General features: G+C 42.2%; 1 protein-coding gene across 5 annotated transcripts in view; it reads left to right on the plus strand.

The window, feature by feature from the left end:
• PIP5K1B (phosphatidylinositol-4-phosphate 5-kinase type 1 beta) overlaps positions 1-20,257 on the plus strand; it is a 127,045-nt gene that overhangs the window by 17,386 nt on the left and 89,402 nt on the right. For all 5 annotated transcript variants that reach the window (XM_040979183.1, XM_040979184.1, XM_040979185.1 and 2 more), the window contains exons 4-5: positions 990-1,058; positions 16,421-16,551. In XM_040979183.1, coding sequence (XP_040835117.1) covers positions 990-1,058; positions 16,421-16,551 — 200 coding nt within the window. The remainder of the gene's footprint in view (positions 1-989; positions 1,059-16,420; positions 16,552-20,257) is intronic.

The raw sequence follows: 20,257 nt of genomic DNA on the forward strand, positions 1-20,257 counted from the left end.
AACAATAATAATAAAAAAAAAAAAAAAAAGAAGGTGCTGCATTCAGGTGGTTGTAGAGACATCCGCCGGGTGGGCCCTGCCAAACAGCAGGAAATTCCTTGCAGCCCTGCCTGCAATGGAACAACACTCTTCACCCCTTCATGCCCCCCACATCTACTGCACAGACCCCAACACAAATGGATTAAGAACTGTGATATATAGGGTTTCTTAATCCATTGTTGGTTGATGGAAGATTTGGTTGATTCCATATCCTGACTTTTGTCAACAGCGACACCATCTATGTGGGGTGGCAGATATCTCTTTGGTACAATGATTTTGTGTCTTTTGGATGTATTCTCAGTAGTGAGGTTGCTGGAACATGTAGCAGTTCTATTCCTACTCTTTTAGGGAATCTTCATATTGTTTTCCGTAGTGGTTTACATTCTCATCAACAATCTATAAAAATTTCTTTTTCCCCTATGTAGTGGGCAGCATTTTTGTTACTTTGTGTGTTTTTCATAAGAGCCATTCTAATAGATGAGATACTATCTGGTGGTGGCTTTAGTTTGCATTTCTGCAGTGGCATTAAGCACTTTGGCCATTTATATTTCTTCTTTGGAGGAACGCTCAGCTCCTTTGCTCCTTGCTTTAATTCATGGAGCTTGTGTCGCTGCCGAGTTTTGGTTCTGTGTGTGCTCTGGATGTTAACGCTTTGTGAGATGAATCCCCACATTCTCTCACTTTCTGCTGACTGTCGCTTCCCTCTTGCTTCCGTTGCTACTTGGAAGCTTCTTAGGTTGCCTGTGAGGCATCAGCCAAAACTACCAAAATGTTTTACAAGTAAAAATTTTCTTTGAAAGAAGGACTCAACAGGATTATTATTATTATTATTATTTTAATATTCTGGAAATTTTCATTAAAACTCATGGCAACAATAACAACAGTGTGATTAAGATATTGGGTTTCAGAGTAAAGTTTAAATTCCAGATGGGAATACTCTTTTCTTGTAGATGTCTTCTGCTGCTGGAAATGGAGGTGCAACACCTGCAAGGCAAAATGAAGAAAAAACCTACAAGAAGGTGAGTGCTTTCTTGTCCCCCTCCTGCTTGGAAGGAGGAAAGCTGCATTACTGCCTGGCCAGTCAGTATGGCTAGAGGACCCATTCCATCCCAAGCTCTTGTCAGTTATTTTCTCAGTTCCTTTGGGCTCTGTGGTTATCACAAGCTTAGTGGCTTCCGCAACACCACGGGATTCTCTTAGAGTTCTGTAGGTCACAGTTCTGCCTGAGCATTCGTTTGTGCTTATTTGTGTGTTTTCCAGTTCCTGGAGGCTGCCAGCTCCTGGAGACTTCCCAGTGCCTGGCTCCTGGCCAGTGCAAAACCAGCAGGGGACCTGGAGTCTCTTATTAGGCTGTGTCACTCTGACACTTTACTTGTGCTTTCTCGCTTAATCCTGAAAAATTTCTCTAAATCACCTGATTAGCAACCATTATCCCCTTGGTAACTTTAACCCCTTCTGGCTCTGTATCTTCTGGCTCTGTATCTGGCTCTGTATCACTTGATCTCAACCCCCAGGGCTTCTCTGCAGGAAATTTTGTTTTGTTTTCTGCCAGATGCCATGATAGGGAATGTTGGAGGAAACAGGCCTGGTGGCTGGCATTGGAATCTCTCACTTAGTACATTCAGAAGTAGTAAGTAGGTTTTTAGACATCTTACACCTTTGTACTTCAGAAAACAACTTATGTGGAAATGTTCTTTCCTTACCTCTAAGATTTTGTGTCTTGTGCCTGTTTATCAAAAATCACCTTTTCCAGCCTTGTAGTGAGTCTCACCTAACCACTCTTGGACTCTTTACATTCTTGAGCCCTAGCAGCCAGGTGAATGTCCAGAGATATTTCTTGGGTAAAACATATCACCAGGCTCCACTACTTCTGATTATGAATTGACTATACATTTGCCTTTTAAACGTCTCTTCTCCTCTTCAGAGTAGGAGGATTGAAAACTGAAGTTTTATTGTATTTGAAGTTTTTCTCATTTTCCTTTTACTTTTTGCTGGACTGGGAGAAGTTCTGCTGTAAAGTATGTACACCTTCTGGTTTGAATGTATATTCAGGTTCTGGAACTAACATGAGGGATTTTTTATTCCATTTCATGTAAGAGGTGATGGTTTTTTTCCCCCTGATATACCTTTTTAATCCAGAAACAATCAAACCTATAAGTATCTGCAGGGTGATGGACATTAAGAGCAATGCAGTGATTGGGTGAGTTAGGGTGAGGTTGACTCGGAGGCATCATGCTGTCGATAAAAGCTGCTGCAGCTGGCCAAACGCATCAGTACATTATTGCTTCTTTTTAGACATGGGTAAAACCAAATGCTGTTTTGTTTATCCAAGACTGTGTGAATTCAGCCCAGCTTGCAGTCAACCAGGAGATGACTCCATTGCCAGCTGATTACTACTTCAGGTCAGTAATGGGCAGTGCTCTTGGGTCATCATGAAAATGTCCTATGATGCTGGACTGAATTCTGACCTACAGGAAATCTGCAGAGTGCGCAAGTAATAGAAAGATTGTGACCAAGACATCTTGGAGTTTGCTGAGTATGTCCTGGCCCAGAAGTTAATAAAGCAGGTTTTCAGTAGCATTCTAGATATGCTTTTTTGATTAATATCTCTTACAGGATATTTGATGCAGCAAGGATGGAAAAGTTATAAAAACTAAAAATGAGATTCTGTAATAGAGATTAATTCCTATCCGTAAGAGAAAATTAAGGAAATAATAATGATACCCCAACGCATAATTTTTAAATTTACAATAGTGTAAGAATCTTTCCCATATTCACTAATTTAAGAACAAATACAGAATGTAAGGAGAGACATGTGGTCTCTCTGAGAAAAACAGCAATTAGCATGCAAAGAGGCAGCATAACACCCAGAACCTTAACTCTCAGGACAGCTTTGATAAGCACGGCAAGAAAAACGATCAGAGAAGGAAAGGATTGCTTTGCTAGCAGCTTAGTAAATTATTTAGTTTAATTCTTCGTTAAGCAGACCAATCATCAGATTGGAGAAAGTGTTAACGAGGGAGTTAAGAGAGGTGATAATAAGAAGCACATTAGCTCTTGAAAATGTATTTGTCTCTATATCCAGATCAGCCATTTCCCAGATGAAAGAACTTGAAACTAGGATAGAAAAACCATGAATGGGAGCTTTAAATGAATTTGTGATTTTAAGAATTGTCAAAATATAGGAGATAAGCAAATATGATCACTATTATCCAAACTACGGGAAATATTGCTTCTGGAATGTAACTGGTAAGAGAGGCGTTAGTCCGTAGCATAATTTGAGCTTGAATTCTAAGCACATGGTTTACCAACACTTATGAAATACATGTTGGACCTGGCGCAGTGGCCTAGCTGCTAAAGTCCTTGCCTTGAACGCGCCAGGATCCCATATGGGCGGCAGTTCTAATCCTGGCAGCCCCGCTTCCCATCCAGCTCCCTACTGTGGCCTGGGAAAGCAGTCAAAGACAGCTCAAAGCCTTGGGACCCTGTACCCACGTGGAAGACCTGGAAGGGCTCCTGGCTTCGGATCGGCTCAGCTCTGGCCATTGCACTCACTTGAGGAGTGAATCATTGGAGGGCAGATCTTCCTTTCTGTCTTTCCTTCTCTCTGTGTATCTGACTTTCCAATACAAATAAATAAGTCTTTAAAAAAGAAAAAAGAAATACATGTCTTACCTCAGTGGCAGCATAATGGAATTGTGAAAATTCACCAAAGACACCCATTGTAAAATTGGAGGGGAGATCAGTGGAGAGGGGAAGGAACTTGGGGCGGGGGAAGGGAGACCCCAGTGCCTATTAAACTATGTCATAAAACAAAATAATAGTAATAATGAAATAAATAATAAAAAAGATTTAAATAGGTAAGAAATTAATCAAATGAACAAACAGCTTTCCTAAAGAATAAGGAGTCATTTATATATAAAGTGTAATCAAGACTATAAATGCAAAATGAACCTCAAATTACTGAGGAACATCATAATGTACATTGTTATATACTATAAAATAGAAATAAAGAAAAAAATGTGAAAATAAAAAAGAAATGCATGTCTTTTACAAACTTGAAAAAATTCATCAGGATATAGTTTAAGTTATAGTTAATAAATTTTCTATTGTGGAAGAATCATTAAATTTGTTGTAGATAGGAAAGAGTATTGGGATTTAATGAATCTTATTAAAGCATGTAAGATAGTCTGTAGTACCCTTTGTATAAGAGTTAAATATGATAATTAGTGTGCTTGCGCCCGATTAGATTGATAATCCCAAAGAAAGGCAATTTTACTGCCTCCTCACAGTCTACACCAGCAACGTGTGTGTGTTTGCTTGGTGAAGCTTAACATCTTCACCCATGGCCTTAGTGAAAGCGTGCCAGGTGTATTTTTCAAATAAATGTGCAATGACAGACTAAAAACAAACTGTAAATATTAGCTAATGGCCAGAATTGCTGTGGTCAAGGCCCCATTGCACTCCATTAGCTGTGTCTCCTCACAAATAGGTTAGGGTCACTTTTTTCCCTGATCCTGAAGCCCTCACCATCAAATGTGCACCTGTTTAAAGAGCGCTATGGCATTATTGAAACCAGTGCGTGGATCTCAGGGTAAGTACTGGACCCCCCAATGTACAGTGCTAAGCACAGGAAAGATACCAGATGAATTTATAAGGAGCTCATGGTCTAGTAGGGGAGGCCAGAAGAGAAAAGGACCTTAGGTTTCAGTAGTACATAACAAGGTGGTTAAAATAGGAGCAGTCAGCTTGAGTTAAGGTAGACCAGCCAACTTAAGCTTCCTGTCTGCCCCGAGCTGCAGCTGCCAGCCACACTCAGTGGCATGAGTCTGAGTCCCATGTAATTTTAGGGAACACTGAGTATTCATGGAACACTTTATACTGTGTTTCTATTATTTTCACGTGGTTGTTTAGTTTGCCTGCTTTGGGTTTCTCCACGTGGCTATTTCCCAAATCCATTATCAGTTTTGGCAAGCCCAAGAGGAATTTCTAGAATCAGCAGTGGGAGGCTAATTTTTCCAGCTAATGGCTCAAATAAGAAGTTTGATTTTAGCCACTTAAATAGGCACTAATGGATGCCTGGCTGTTTTGCAGAGTGTCATATCTCAATTCTCAGTTAACTTATTATCTTCTGCAAGAGTTATAAATGCAAAAGCCAGGGCCTGGCATGTTAGCCTGGTGGCTTGGTCCTTGTCTTACATGTGCCAGGATCGCATATGGATGTCCATTCACATCCCAGTTGCTCCACTTATCCAGCTCCCTGCTTGTTGACAGGAGAAAGCAATGGAGAACAGCCCAAAGCCTTGGGACCCTGCACCCGTGTGGGAGACCAAGAGGAAGCTCCTGGCTCCTGGCTTCAGATTGGCTCAGCTCCAGCTGTTGCATCAGTTTGGGGAATGAATCAGCGAATGGAAAATCTTCCTCTCTGTCTCTCTGCCTCCTCTCTGTATCTCTGACTTTCCAATAAAAATAAAATAAATCTTAAAAAATAAAAAGCAAAGCCAACAGAGGCAGAATGGTAACAACAAAGTGAAATAACAAAGGATACAATGGTAGACTGAAGACTAAGTGAGTCCTTTGAAGGAGGCAGGTAGAACTCAGCCCTTGATATGCTTGAACTCTCCTGGAGAGGCCTCATCATCTTATTTTTTAAGTAATCAGCAGTTAAGGATTTTGGTGTGAAATCTCCCAAAATTTTAAATGTTAGTAGATGTTCAATTGATTTTTCTTAATATCAAAATATACTCTGGACAAAATATGTCCGTGGGACATGTCTGGTCTTCAAGCAATAGATAATTAGCAATCTGTAACTCACTTATGGAATAGGAAAGAAAGATACGAAAGATAATACCAACAAAATGCAGGTCAGAACTTGTCTGTGCTTCTCATGACTCTACCTTGTATGTAGAGGGAAAATACAGACCCATGGGGAGTAAAAAAGTGAACCAAGTGAGTACTGAGTAGATGCCAGGACTAGTGACATTTCATTTCATTGTTTTCACAAGTCCCGAAAAGCTTGAAGCTCATTACAGTTTTCTGGAACTTTCTCAGTCTTGTTACTAGCAGAACTAAGACAAAAATTCCTCATGACTCAGTTCCTTGCTGGGTGGAAGAAAATCCTGTGCCTTTAGAGACATCCCCTTTGCATTTATCCCTGCTCCTTGGGCTTGGTGGTAGAGTGTGTTGTGAGCTTAAGTACAGAGTGAGCGTGGTATGTTGAAGGAATAGATGGCGCTAGCCTGAACAAAGCAAACCATCAGTGCTCAAGAACTCTCACTAACAATTTGGGGAGTGAGGGTTGGCAGTAAATGGCGGTAGGCCTCCAGGAGGCAGTTCTGATATTGGGGAGCATGGGCTGCTGTTGAGGAGATCAGCACCCTGTGGTGTTGGTGTTTGTTGTCCACAGTGGCGAGTGCACTGTCTGGCAGCACTCAGAAGGCTGTAGCACAAAACCAGCCTGATGAGCATGAATGCACAGTGGAGTCCTTGACCCAAGTGCCTCAGCTCTTTACATTTTGTTTTAAATTTTAAGATCTTGGCTGCTGCATTGCAACATCTCAACCAGTTTTCTCCTCTCCAGAGGGAGGCGGTGAGTAGGGAGGAAGTAATACCTGTCCCTGACCACATTCCAGGGAAAGATGTTTTTATTACTTTTTAAACACAAGTGCAGTAATGGCCCTGAGAGTCTTTGATCTAAGAGGAAGCACTTATTTAAACACAACGCCTTTTATAAAACATCCTCAGGAAGGTACTCGGGCAGCTGCCCCATTGGCTGGCTGCCTCTGGGGGAAACCAGGGCTGCAGATTCTTGGAGTTGGGGAGGGATGACTCCATAACTGCTTTCCTGTGCATAGTTAATTTTGAATCCTGGGACTAAATTGTCCATTCAGAAGCAGAATAAATAACTTTGCAAAATTTTGGAGGGAAGGGCATCTGACATGTTTTGTTTTCCAAGAGCTCCAACTATTTCTCCTTTCCTTTGAATTCTATAAAGTCATCACTTCCATAAAATAAACTAGTTTTCTGCTGTGGTAAAACTGCATTATATAGCTTAATAGAGGCATCCTATGTCTGCAGTGAGAAAAGATTGTTGCAAATAGTAACCACTTGAGCCTTAGTAAGAACCAACTTCTGGGGCCCGGCGCGGTGGCGCAAGTGGTTAAGTCCTCGCCTTGCACGCCCGGGATCCCATATGGGCGCCGGTTCTAATCCCGGCAGCCCCGCTTCCCTTCCAGCTCCCTGCCTGTGGCCTGGGAAAGCAGTTGAGGACGGCCCAAAGCTTTGGGAACCTGCACCCGCGTGGGAGACCCGGAAGAGGCTCCTGGCTTCGGATCGGCATAGTATCGGTCTGTTGCGCTCACTTGGGGAGTGAATCATCGGACGGAAGATCTTCCTCTCTGTCTCTCCTCTCTGTATATCCGCCTTTCCAATAAAAAAATAATAAAAATAAATCTTTAAAAAAAAAAAAAAGAACCAACTTCTGGCATTCTTCATGTTTTTTCTACTTCCTGGTAATCCACAAGCCCTAACCCAATCTGCTTGATTAGAGAACCTGCCTGCCAGGGAACGTTTGGTAATTTGTAGATATGTTTGCTTGAGGGCTGGTGTTGGCTTCTTGTAGCTGGTGGCCACAGATGCTGCAATTTACAATACCCAGGACAGACTTCCAAAAGAATTGCCTAAGTGTTCCCAATGCCAAGACTGAAAACCCTGGCCCAGAGCAAGCTAAATTTTTAAGAGAAGTAAGGATATAAGTCCAGTTTTGTAGCCTTGGACATTCTTCCTAATTGAGCTGATTGTTAACGCCATCCAAGCCCACTGAACTCTCGGCCACACCTTCAAGTGAGTGGCACAAGAATTGCCCAGCCATTTCCTAACTGGTTCAGAGGCCACCAGTGGGGAACATCTTCTGCCTGCAGGTTTCTGATCAGAAAAGAAGGGGTCAGGGAACGCTTAAATCCCAGTACCTTTCCAAAAGCCTTCAGTGTCTCTCCCTCTCTCCTTTCAAGAGGCACCACTCCTCCCGGCTCTCTCCTAGGAGGTGCTTTCCCCTTTCTTCTTCTTTCTGTGTTCTTCTGGTCACTTTACAAATAAAACTCTCTGTAACCTAGTCCTGGCTTTTTATTTCTATACTAGGCTGAGGAAAGAACCCATTGAGCATTTCTGGTAACAGTGACTGATTTTTCTGTTGAATACAATGTAATTAATACTTACCCTGACTTACTCATAGTGCCATGAGGATACAGCAGTTTCACAGGTGTGAACACATCTGAGCAAAGTAGAATACTAGTAAGTGAAGTCACCATCCTTATTAGCCAGAGTGTGGTCATTCTGCGTGTGCATCTCTGGTTTGTCTCTGAGCACAGAACAAGGCAGCACTGGACTTGGGGACAATAGCTGCGCAGCATCTTGGTGCTAAGCTACGGCCAGACCTGGGCCTTAGGCAGTACCTGTGAGTGCTGGGGCAGGGCATTGCTGCAGCACTGACTGCTGAAATAAGAAAAAGCTGTGTTCCTAACAGGGGGCTGCTGTTGGGTTTAAAACTTGAACAGTGAAGAGGTGAGCTTCATGGTTTAGAGAAGGAGTATTTCAAATAATTGCATTGAAAACCACCAATAAAGTGATAGACATGGCCATTGTATTGTTGCACCACCCACCTCAGCCTCTGTGTGATTCCACCTGTGCTTCCTTCTTCCGCCTTGCTGAACACTGAAGCACATGACTTCAGATTGGCCTTTGGCTTTGAAGCGAGACATCAACTGAAGCTGGACATCACATACCATTAAGCAGAAACAATGGGCAGCTTGACATGGGAAACACTGAAGAAGCCAGCCCTCCTAACAGTCTCCTTTTCTGAATGGTTAATTGTTAAGTGACCTCATTCACGCTCACTTTGGAGAGGCAGCTGTGTGGTCAGCCACACAGGCTTTGTTATCCTGCTACTTTCTGATCTGCTGTGGACACTCCATCTTCTAGTCTCTAATTTCAGTAAACATTGCCTTGGTGGACCCGAAACACAATAGGAGCCAATATTCTGAACCCAAAGCTGCTGCCCAGCTTCCTTTGGTGGCCTCACCCCTGAGGTTTTAGTGGAGTTGGTGTGAACGGCAAACAGGAGACTGAGCAGTTCTCCTGCTCTCAGGGCACAGCCTTGCTGTGGAAAGGCTGGTTTGTGCATGCCACTTCCCAAAGCATGACTGCAGGCTACTGCCTAGCCAGCAAGCCTCCTCGTCCCAGGCCTGTGACTTGTCTTTGTTATACCTCTGCCTCAGGTTTCTTAGAGATTTAACTTTCTCTTAGGTGACTATTAAACTCTCATTATAAGAATATAAAAATTTAAGAGCTTGAATTCTCTGTTCTTATTTTAGAAAGAAGACTTGTAGTGCAAGTTAGATTGCAGTTTTTCTGTCTTCTTAGCATGTACTCGTAGGGTGTATGCCATGTGCTCATCCAGGAGTTTGGCTTGTTTATGGAATTAAGAACCACTGGAACAAACTTATTTATCAAATTCCAAACATATTGAGTTTATTCTGATCAGATGCAGTAGTATAGTAAATCAAGGCATAATTATAACAAGTGAGACATAATCTCTAAGAAAGACTAATAATCGAAGCTGTCATTTATTATTTAATGTACTTATATGGCAGCTACAGTGTAAGCACTTCAGAATTGTTAGTTTATTGTTGCGTTACAGTCATCTCATTATATCGTTGGCATCCTTGGGTTCAGCCAAGCATGGATTTAAACAAAATTTTTTTGAATGTGTGCTGAACATGCTGAACATGCATGAACTTTTTTCCCAGTAATGATTCCCTAAATGATAATAGTCTAGCTATTTGTAGCGCATTACATTAGGTATTTTATGTAGTCTAGAGGTGATTGAAAGTACACAGGAGAATATGTGTAGGTTATATACAAACATACCATTTCGTATAAGGCTCTTGAATATCCAGATTTTAAAATAATTTTGATTTATTTATTTGAATGTAGAGTATAAGAGAGACAGACAGATGATCTCTAATCCTTTTGTTCATGCCCCAGATGTTCACAACAGCCAGAGGCAGGAGAGCACAAGGAACACTTGAAACACACTTGTGAGGCAGAAATTCAAATACTTGGATCCTCACCTTCTGCCTTCCTGAATGCACGTTAGCAGGAAGCTGAATCAAAATGGGTTTGAACCAGGCACTCCAGTGCACAGGTATTTCAAATGGCGCCTCGCCTACTATGCCAAATGCCCACCCTCGTTTGTAGATTTTGATGTCTGGGGGAGGTTCAGGAATTAGTTCCTTGCAAATGCTAAGGAATATATATAGATACAGTGCAGGAAGAGTAGTGTGGTCGTGTTGACTCAGTTGTCTGTGTGGTCTGCCAGACCTTCCCACCACAGTGTTGTCTGGCCACTGTGGCACCCAGAGAAGGAGCTGCCCGTGATATTTTGACATATGGATGGAAATGAATAATTATAAAACAGGATTTCTCTGATTCAGTGGCTCAGACATCCAATTTCCACACACAAAGTACTTTCTTTCCCTGAGTATAGAATCTGAACTGTAGTCTCAAGAACACCTTTTTCCTAGAAAGTAGATATTCATTTCAAAATACCAAGCAAATAGATCCCTTGGGCACTTTGTGGAGCTCTGAAAATAAGAAAGCAAGTATCAAGTGACAATTTTGAAAATTATGCTTGAATGTAAAGCTTAGAACTTAAAGCAGGGAATGAAATCTGCTTGACAACCACGACATATTGTGAGTTGTCAAATGAGGAGAACATGTTTTTTGTGAAATGTCACACAAAGGGTAGTCACTACTGATCTGCTCAAAACAAAAAAAAAAGAGCTAGTAAGAAGGGTAGTGAGTTGGGGCCCGGCGCGGTGGCGCAAGTGGTTAAAGGTCCTCGCCTTGCACGCCCGGGATCCCATATGGGCGCCGGTTCTAATCCCGGCAGCCCCGCTTCCCTTCCAGCTCCCTGCCTGTGGCCTGGGAAAGCAGTCGAGGATGGCCCAACGCTTTGGGAACCTGCACCCGCGTGGGAGACCCGGAAGAGGCTCCTGGCTTCGGATCGGCATAGTATCGGCCCGTTGCGCTCACTTGGGGAGTGAATCATGGGACGGAAGATCTTCCTCTCTGTCTCTCCTCTCTGTATATCCGCCTTTCCAATGAAAAAATAATAAAAATAAATCTTTTAAAAAAAAAATAAAAAAAAATAAAAAAAAAGAAGGGTAGTGAGTTGGAGGGTTAACTATTTTGAAAGTTATTCTCTCCTATGGCAGGCAGGGACAAATTGTTCCAAATGCTATGCCTGTATTTTCTGGCAAATTCAATTCCCTCTCTATGGCTTTTGTGCTGGTAGCTTTTATTATAGCAGAGAAGCATAAGGCTTCCCCGTGCTCCCATGGAAGCTGTTGCCTTGGAGACACTGAGCATATCATGAGGAGAAGGAAAAGAAGGTGGTGTGTATCTCTATGCAAGCCATAAAGTTAGGCTTTGTAGTGCTACGTGTGTCTTTCTGATTTTTTTTTTAAGATTTATTTATTTTTATTGCAAAGTAAGATATACAGAGAGGAGGAGAAATAGAGAGGAAGATCTTCCGACCGGTGATTAACTCCCCAAGTGGCTACAATGGCTGGAGCTGAACTGATCCTCACACGGAAGTCAGGAGCTTCTTTCTGGTCTCCCATGTGAGTGCAGGGACCCAAGGCTTTGGGCTGTCCTTGACTGCTTTCCCAGGCCTCAGGCAGGGAGCTGGATGGGAAGTAGAGCAGCTGGGATTAGAATCGCAGCCCATATGGGATCCCCATGCATACAAGGTGAGGACTTTAGCCTCTAGGCTACAGCACCAGGCCCATAGCATGTGACTTCTCATGCAACTCCTTATGACTGCAAAAAAAAATTTTGGCTCCTATTACTAGTGTAAATATCAAGTAATTGTTTGAACAAATTTTCAAAGTCAAGTTTCTATCTCACTTCTAAAGATAGTTAGGTTCTCTTTCATTTCCTGGATTATTAGACTTCCCCCGTGATACCATTTGTCGTATTATTTCTGTGGTATTTACATGTTTATGAAGCATGTCCATAATTAGGAAATGATACATGGAAAATACCTATGTGAGGTGTAGAGTCAAGTGATCCCTAGCTTGAAACCAAGAGTTACAAATGTCCAGCAATTGCGTTCTGTCACGAGACTGGTGTTTTCCTTATTTCAACACACAATCTGGGTAAACTTAAAAGGTTTTTTAAATAATAGTTCTTTGAATATGGAACATGAGCTATCCACAAAGATTCAGTCTTGAGCAAAATTTAGAAATAAGGTTTATCACTGCTGATGACAAGACCCATCCTTTTTCTTGAAAGTAATTGGAGGGCCCGGCGCGGTGGCGCAGTGGTTAAAGGTCCTCGCCTTGCACGCCCAGGATCCCATATGGGCGCCGGTTCTATCCCAGCAGCCCCGCTTCCCTTCCAGCTCCCTGCCTGTGGCCCGGGAAAGCAGTCGAGGACGGCCCAAAGCTTTGGGAACCTGCACCCGCGTGGGAGACCCGGAAGAGGCTCCTGGCTTCGGATCTGCATAGCATCGGCCGTTGCGCTCACTTGGGGAGTGAATCATCAGATGGAAGATCTTCCTCTCTGTCTCTCCTCTCTGTATATCCGCCTTTCCAATAAAAAAAATAATAATAATAAAAATAAATCTTTAAAAAAAAAAGAAAGTAATTGGACAGCTCGTGTATTTTTGCAGTTTCTGTTGAATTGAGAATAGTCACCATCATTTGAGATGGAAATAGCAGAAATGAATAATTTAGAAGGGAAAAGGATTTGCAGTGGGTGGCAATGACGTTTTCTGCATTATATTCTTAGAAACTTAGGCTGTTAGAACTAGAAGCATCTCTGATAAAACTGTTCGTTAACTTTTGAGAAAACACAGCTCCAGATACTGGGTCAAGAAGGTATTAAGTATAGGAGGGCAAATTGGAGCTCAAGTGAGAGCTTCGGGGTCCTTTCTCAGCACACTGCACTCTTCTCCAGCACCTGTGGTGGTGTCCCTGGCGTTTCCAGATTACACCATCTGCCACGGGTAAGTCAATAAGTGAGTTCCATTTAGGTATTTCCTATGCACAAATAACCATAATTCTGTCTGTGCAATTTACCTTTAGGAAGTACTCTTTAATCAGTTGTGGGACATGGGAGCCTCGGTGAATATCAGGAGGATGGCCAACTGTGATCAGAATGCAAGCATTATGCTACCCCCGCATTTTTTTAAGATTTATTTTTGTTTTTCTTGGAAAGTCAGATATACAAAGAGGGAGAGACAGAGAAGAAGAAGATCTTCCATCCATTAATTCACTCCCCAAGTGGCCGCAGCGGCTGGAGTCGGGCTGATCTGAAGCCAGGGGCATGGAGCCTGTTCCTGATCTCCCATGTGGGTGCAGGTCCCAAGGCTTTGCGCCATCCTCAGCTGTTTTCCCAGACCACAGGCAGGGAGGTGGTTGGGACGTATGGTCACCAGGATTAGAACAAGCACCAATATGGGATCCCCATGCATGCAAGGCGAGGACTTTAACCACTAGGCTACCGTGCCGGGCCCTACCTCAGAATTTTTAAAAACCAGGATCAGGGCCAAAACGATCAGAAGCAAACTGCTTTCCTACTACTTTTCCATTGGTGTTCTTGTTGTTTTTATTGTTTTTATTGTTGTTGTTTATTTTTAATAACATCATTGCAAAGGTGGGCATTTGGCCTAGTGGTTAAACTGCCAGTTACCACATCTGCATCCCATATCGGTATGCCTTGTTCCAATTCAGCTCTTTTTTCTGGTTTGAACTTTTCCTAATGCAAGACCCTGGGAGGCAGTGGTGACAACCCAAGAGTTGGGTTCCTGTTATCCACAAACAGACATGGTATAAGTGTTTGGATCCCAGTTTCAGCCTGCCCCCTGTCCTAACCTTTGGGAACATTTGAGGTTGACAGTCTATCATCTCTCTCTCTCTCTCTTTTTCTCTCTCTCTCTCCATCCCTGTCTTTCAAGGAAACAAATATTTAAAAAATGGTATCACTTCAGCACTTGGCTAGGTTAAAAAAAAAAGTCTGAGCCAAACCAACTGCAGTTTAAAAATGTTCTTGACAAACCTGTGATGTAAGTTATTCCATTTACATGCATGATATAAAAAGAGAGAATGGATCAGCCATCAACATGGAGCTTTCAACTGTAGGTTTAGATGAAGTTGTAGTTCCCAGCTCACCTTGCTCCCCCCACTCTGCTGAAGGGAATATTTAGTGATGCTGGATATGCTTTTGTCTTATATGACATTGTTGTTCTCCTGGATAAAGATCAGGGATGCTATTGAACACCCTGTATTACCCAGAACAGGCCCCAACAGTGGAGACCTGTTTAAGCCATAATGTCAGTCATGGCATTGTGGAAAAAAACTTTGGCCTCTGGCGGTTTGTGACCTGTGTGTTAACGTGGCTTTAGTACGCCATGTAGAGAACTGGTTAACGTAGAAGGAACTTGACTTTTAGAAGAAATATATCTGGTATGGTGTGTGACTTGAAGAATTTTTCTTGCCCATTTGAGCAAGAGAGGAAATTATAGCCCAAGAAAAACACCATTCAGTTCCCATGCTGACCTACGTGTCCATTCATTGTTTTTCTCTTCTCTCTCTGTCTCTCTCAGCCTGAAGGGGAAAACAAGCTTTCCTTTGCTCTTCTGTCTGTGACTGAGAGTTGTGATCAAAGATTCTGTGACTATTTAGATATGTTGTTTTGTTTGGGTGTGATGACATTGTTTGGACAAACATACAAAGAATTTAAAAGAATGACTAAAAATATTAAGAACTGCTTTAGCTTTACCCATTCTTTTGCGAAAACAGCTGCTGACATGGCACCCCATGCCAGGTGAAGAATTAACCCTTAACATGGTCAAGCCTTGGCAGAGAACATTATGGTGGCAGCAGTGGCTGAGGAATGAGAAGGGTCCAGGAAGAGAAGAATTGGTTAGGAGGCTGTTAGTGCATTCCTCATGTGCTGTGTTCTACTAAGGAGCTGGGTGTAGTAAGAATGATTTGTGTTTCCTTGTTCTTTTTTGAACCTTTGAAAGAAAATTTCCATATTGTTTGGGTTTTTTTCCCCATTGCAAAGTGCTTGCATTCCAAACAAGTGAAATCATTGGCCATAGCCAATGGACAAGTATTTCCAGTCCTGCTCATTTTGTAGGGCAGATGGCATGGTGATATTCATCCTAGGACAACAAGCCCTTCACTATGCAGATCCTAAGTATCAGCAGCTGTGGTGCCTGGCTTCAGGTCCACCTGTGGCACCGTCCAGCAGCCCTCAGTGGTATTTCGTGGAGATGACTAACAGTCGTTTTCGTCCACTTCAGCTCCCAGAGTAAGATATTCTGATATTCTTGGGAATATCTATAACTCTTACCCAGCCAGAAAGCAGAAAACTTCTCCCAATCCCTGTTCCGTGCCGGGTATTGTTACTTTACATAGTTGCAGAGATCCTCAGCTTTGAGCCAGGAGAAGCATAGCCCCGTAATTCAGAAGGATGTCAAGGAATGAGGAATGGATGCAGACAGCTAGGAAACAAAAGCCAGTGGCCATGGGGTGAGAGCAGGTGTGAGAGAGTCAAAGGTCTGACCTGGCTCTCTTGCTTTTCTACGTGTTCAGTGCTTAGAAACCAAGCATTACAAATCTAACGACCATGGTTCCAAAGGAGAACGTAGGTAGGAGGAGAATCACCATAGATTTAATTCTAGATTAGACTTCAAATTGTAGAGGATACATGGGTATCCTCTACATATTTGGGTATTTTAGAATAATTTTACTTTGGAAACTTTTGTAGTAAAAACTATCACAATTTTTCTTTGTCTCTATAAAGAAAAGAATCCTTAATATTTAGAATAGATTTTCTATCAAAAGAAACAGCATGTCGTCTTAAACCTCAGCTTTCTCATCGATTATAAACAAGGAAGAAAATCTACTCAACTCTCTTAGTATTCTCTGTTGTTGTTTTCAGAACTAGAGAAAAGAAAAACAGTACAAGAGCAGTGGAATTCCTACCTTCTAGTTCACTCCCCAAATTCCCACAACAGCCAGGGCTGGACTAGGGCAAAGCCAGGGCCAAGTTACTTCATCTTCATCTCACTCACGGATTAGGGATGACATTGCTTAAGCCATTGCCACTGACTCCCACGGTCTGTATTAGCAGAAAGCTTGGGTCAAGAGCCTGAGCTAGGAATCTGACCCAAGCACTGTGATGTGGGACTTTGGCTTCTTAACCGCTAGGTTAAAAAGTTCACTCCATCATCCCACTTTGCTGCTTTTAGCATTCAAATAGGCCTTGACTGTTGAGGCTAACATTGAGATTCCTGTTTTGTTTGCAGACTGCATCATCTGCTATCAAAGGTGCTATTCAGCTGGGAATAGGGTACACGGTGGGCAACCTCACTTCTAAGCCGGAACGAGACGTTCTCATGCAAGACTTTTATGTGGTGGAAAGCGTGTTCCTGCCCAGGTATGAACATTGAAGCATGGGATGAGTTCCATGCTGACGAAGCTTCCTTGTAATATCCCTAGAACATATGTTTACTTATGGCAATGTCTGTGTTAGCTTTTGGCAAAGACAGAGCTGTCCCAATGATTGTTTCTTCCTGTTGCATCTGTGGAGATGGTCAGTGTGGTATTCATCATCAGTGGGGTTAGGAGATCCAGTGGGAGGGAGTGCAGAAGTCTTCCTGGAATGACTGTCATGGCTGTAGAAAGAGAGGACTTCCATGCAGCTGCAACCCATGCCAGGATTTTGTTCTTTTTATTGTAGGAGAATGGACTTGGGCACAGAGTTGGGCCTCACATCAGAGTTTAATCTCATAGTTCCTCTGATGTGATGACTTCAACTTTCCTCCAGAAAACAGTTGAGGATCTGTTGTTGTGCTGCCATGTTCACAAAGCACCAAAGTAATTGGGGAGGGAAAAAAATCAGTTGTTCACAACAAATGCCTCTGAACATGAATGGTGCTGATGGCTGCACAACATGTGAATGTAACTGATGCCACAGAATTATCCACTTAAAAGTATTAAAATGGTTGAAGTTTGTTTTGTGTTTATTTTTGCCAAAGTTAAATATACAAAATTCTGTAACCACCATTTTATATGGAGAGAAGTCATCATCTCTTCAAAATCTCTTCAGAATAAGTCATTTGGTTATTTGTTACTGGGCTTGAGTAAGTTTGGTTAGGGGAAATCTTTTTACTTCAGGTTCTCATTGTCTTATTTTAAATGCATTTTTTCAGAGGATGGTAATTACAGATTTATTTCTGTATCCAGCTGTCAACTGCCTAAAAATGCAATCTACAGGTGAATGTTGAGTAACTCCCACATAGATAGGTGAACATAAATTTTAAATAGTCAGCTAAAAACTCAAACAATCTTGCTTTGTTTTACACATTTTTAAGAGTAAAGTTGGTCTTCAGGCGACTTTAAAATTTGCTTCTCTCAGCTTTCCTAATGAGCAAAACAGCAAGATTTCAGTAAGAAAAGGACACCTCTAAGGTCTAAAATACAAGCATTGTTCACGAAACCATTCCTCTTTCTCTTGTTGGAAACTTTTCCCTTGTTTGCTTTTAGCAGGTCTGTTTGTCACTCTGAAAAATTTGCTTCTCTTGAAATTCCTCAGGGTGTGAGTTTACCTTTGGGTACTGTTTTTTTTTTTTTTAGGATTATGATTCATTTTTAAAAAAGATTCATGTGTTTGAAAGGCAGAATGATGGAGAAGGAAGTAGAGAGAGAAAGGAAATCTTCCACCTGCTAATTTGCTCTCCAAACTGGTAGGTGGAGACCAGGAACTTGGAACTCCATATGGGTTTTCCACAGGACTAGCAGGTGCCCAAGTACTTAGGCCATCTGCCACTATGTTCTTAGACACATTAGCAGAGAGCTGGATTAGAAGCAGAGCAACCAAGACTTGAACAAGCAGTCTGCTATGGGATGCCAGTATAGCAAGTGACAGCTTGGCCTGATTTGGCTCAGTGCTAGACACTAAAGTAATATTTCCCATAAATCTGGTTTCCAAGTTTTCTGGCTCTCAGGATCTTTTAGGACCTCTGCTCAGACATGTCACCTTTTTTTTTTTATTATTATTAATGACAAGACCAGAAGAAGTGAAAAACTTTTGTGGAGGCTAATGATTGCACAGCAGTGAATATGAGCTGTCCACTCAGCTGACAGTGAGTTCAGGGGCGGATGGTAGTTGCTGCGGACGACGTGTGTGTCAGGAAGAGGAGGTGCTGTCTCAGCCTTGCCCATCTCCTCCTCTGCTCACAGGAGCCATTCAGCACCCCTCCGTAGAGCACATAGCTGGGCAGTTTGGAAAAGTATGGCCCAAGCACGGCTCCCCAAGAACTGACTATATGTGCAGATTCCTGGGTTCCACACCAGTACAACCGGGAATTCTAAACAGTTTGAGAACTATTGGTCTAATACCTTAATCCCCATTTTGGAACTACAATCTTTATAGTAAGCACCAAGTTTTGTTGGCATTATTACATAATTCAGAACTAATAGAATATCAAACTGTTAAATTAATATCTTAGAGACTGTGCTGTATTGTAATGTGTTACAGTGTGTCGCGCAATGCCAGCATCCCATATGGGTGCCAGTTTCAGTCCTGGCTGTACCACTTGTGTTCCAGCTCCATGGAAATGTGCTTAGGAAAGCCACAGAAAGTGGCATGAGTGCGTGGACCTCTGAATTCATGTAGGAGACCTGGGAGGAGTTCCAGGCTGCTGACTTCAACCTGGCCCGGTGTCAGTTGTTGTAGCCATCTGAGAGTGAACCATAGATGAAATATCAACATCCCCCTCCCTCCTTTAACTCTGCCTTCCAAATAAATAGTCTTAACAATAAAATGTAAATTAATCTTAAGCATAAATAATATATTAGTAACAATTTGTGGTAGTTAAGTGAATTATAATAAGAACTTAGGAAGGTCCTCATCAGGTGCTTAGAGACACTGTCTGAGTGTAGCCATCTGATCACCAAATCCGTGCGAGATGTGCAAGACCTGCTAGGGGTACCCAAATCCATGGATGCTCAAACGACTTATATAAAATGACGTGGCATTTACATATAACCAGTGAATATCCTCCTGTATATTTAAAATCATCACAGATTATTCCTAATAGCTAATAAAATGTGAATTGTGCGCAAATACTTGTTACATTGTTTAGGCAGTAACAAGAACAGTTGCACTTGTTTACTCCAAGCACATTTTTTCCCAAATGTTCTCTGTCCACAGTTGGTTGGATCTGATGAGTATACAGACAAACTGTGCACCCTGCTTGTTCCTGGGTGATTTACTAAAAGCCTGCTACGTATTTATGATTAGGAGCAAATTATGATGTTTTCATTTAGAAGTAGGAAATCAAAATTCTGAACACCTGGATTTTTTTGTCTCTGGCCTTCACCTTTAGCCCATAGTAGGCGCAGCAGACCTAACGCTAGCACAGCATCAATGAGCTAACTTTGCCTTATTAGGGACATCCACTGCTATACTGCAAATACCTCATTGTAGGCATTTACTTTGATAATTTTTAAATGTCTGTATAACACTAAATGTTTTATTCTTGATTCTGTCTGTTTTTCTCTGAAAGACACAGAGACAGAGATTTTCCATCTACTGGTTCTCTCCGCAGATACCTCAGTGCAGGTTTCCACGGAAACTCAGCATGTGCGTGTCCCAGGGAGTGCATCAACAGGAAGCTGGGGTCAAAGGCAGAACTAGGGGATCAAATTCAGGCACTCCAATATGGGATCCATCCCAGTGGTGTCTTAGCTGCTGTGCTAACCACTTGCCTTTGCAGCTTTTATAATACATATCTTCTGTAAGTAACACATGCTCTGGGCATATTTACTTGAAACAGAAAGAGACTACCTTTTTCTTGCCTTACTGTCTTCATCTAGACTCCCTTTTTGCAGGTTTAGCAAAGAAACGGGGCCCTGTGTTTCTTAGTGTGCTGCTGAGGATAAAACAGCTCTTCCTGGGCAAGGACAGTTTGTTTCAGGAGATCTGTCATTCCCAGGATCTGCCAGTCATGTTGCCTAGTTACCGTGGCAGTCAAAAGCCCCACAGCACTATGCAAATTATCTTGATTGTGGTGATGGTTTCACAGTTGTATATACACACAAAATGTCGAGATACTCTTTATTGTATGTAGGGTACACCT

Source organism: Ochotona curzoniae, unplaced genomic scaffold (assembly GCF_017591425.1).
Source record: "Ochotona curzoniae isolate NIBS_2020 unplaced genomic scaffold, NIBS_Ocur_1.0 contig_3050, whole genome shotgun sequence".
NCBI lineage: Eukaryota > Metazoa > Chordata > Mammalia > Lagomorpha > Ochotonidae > Ochotona > Ochotona curzoniae.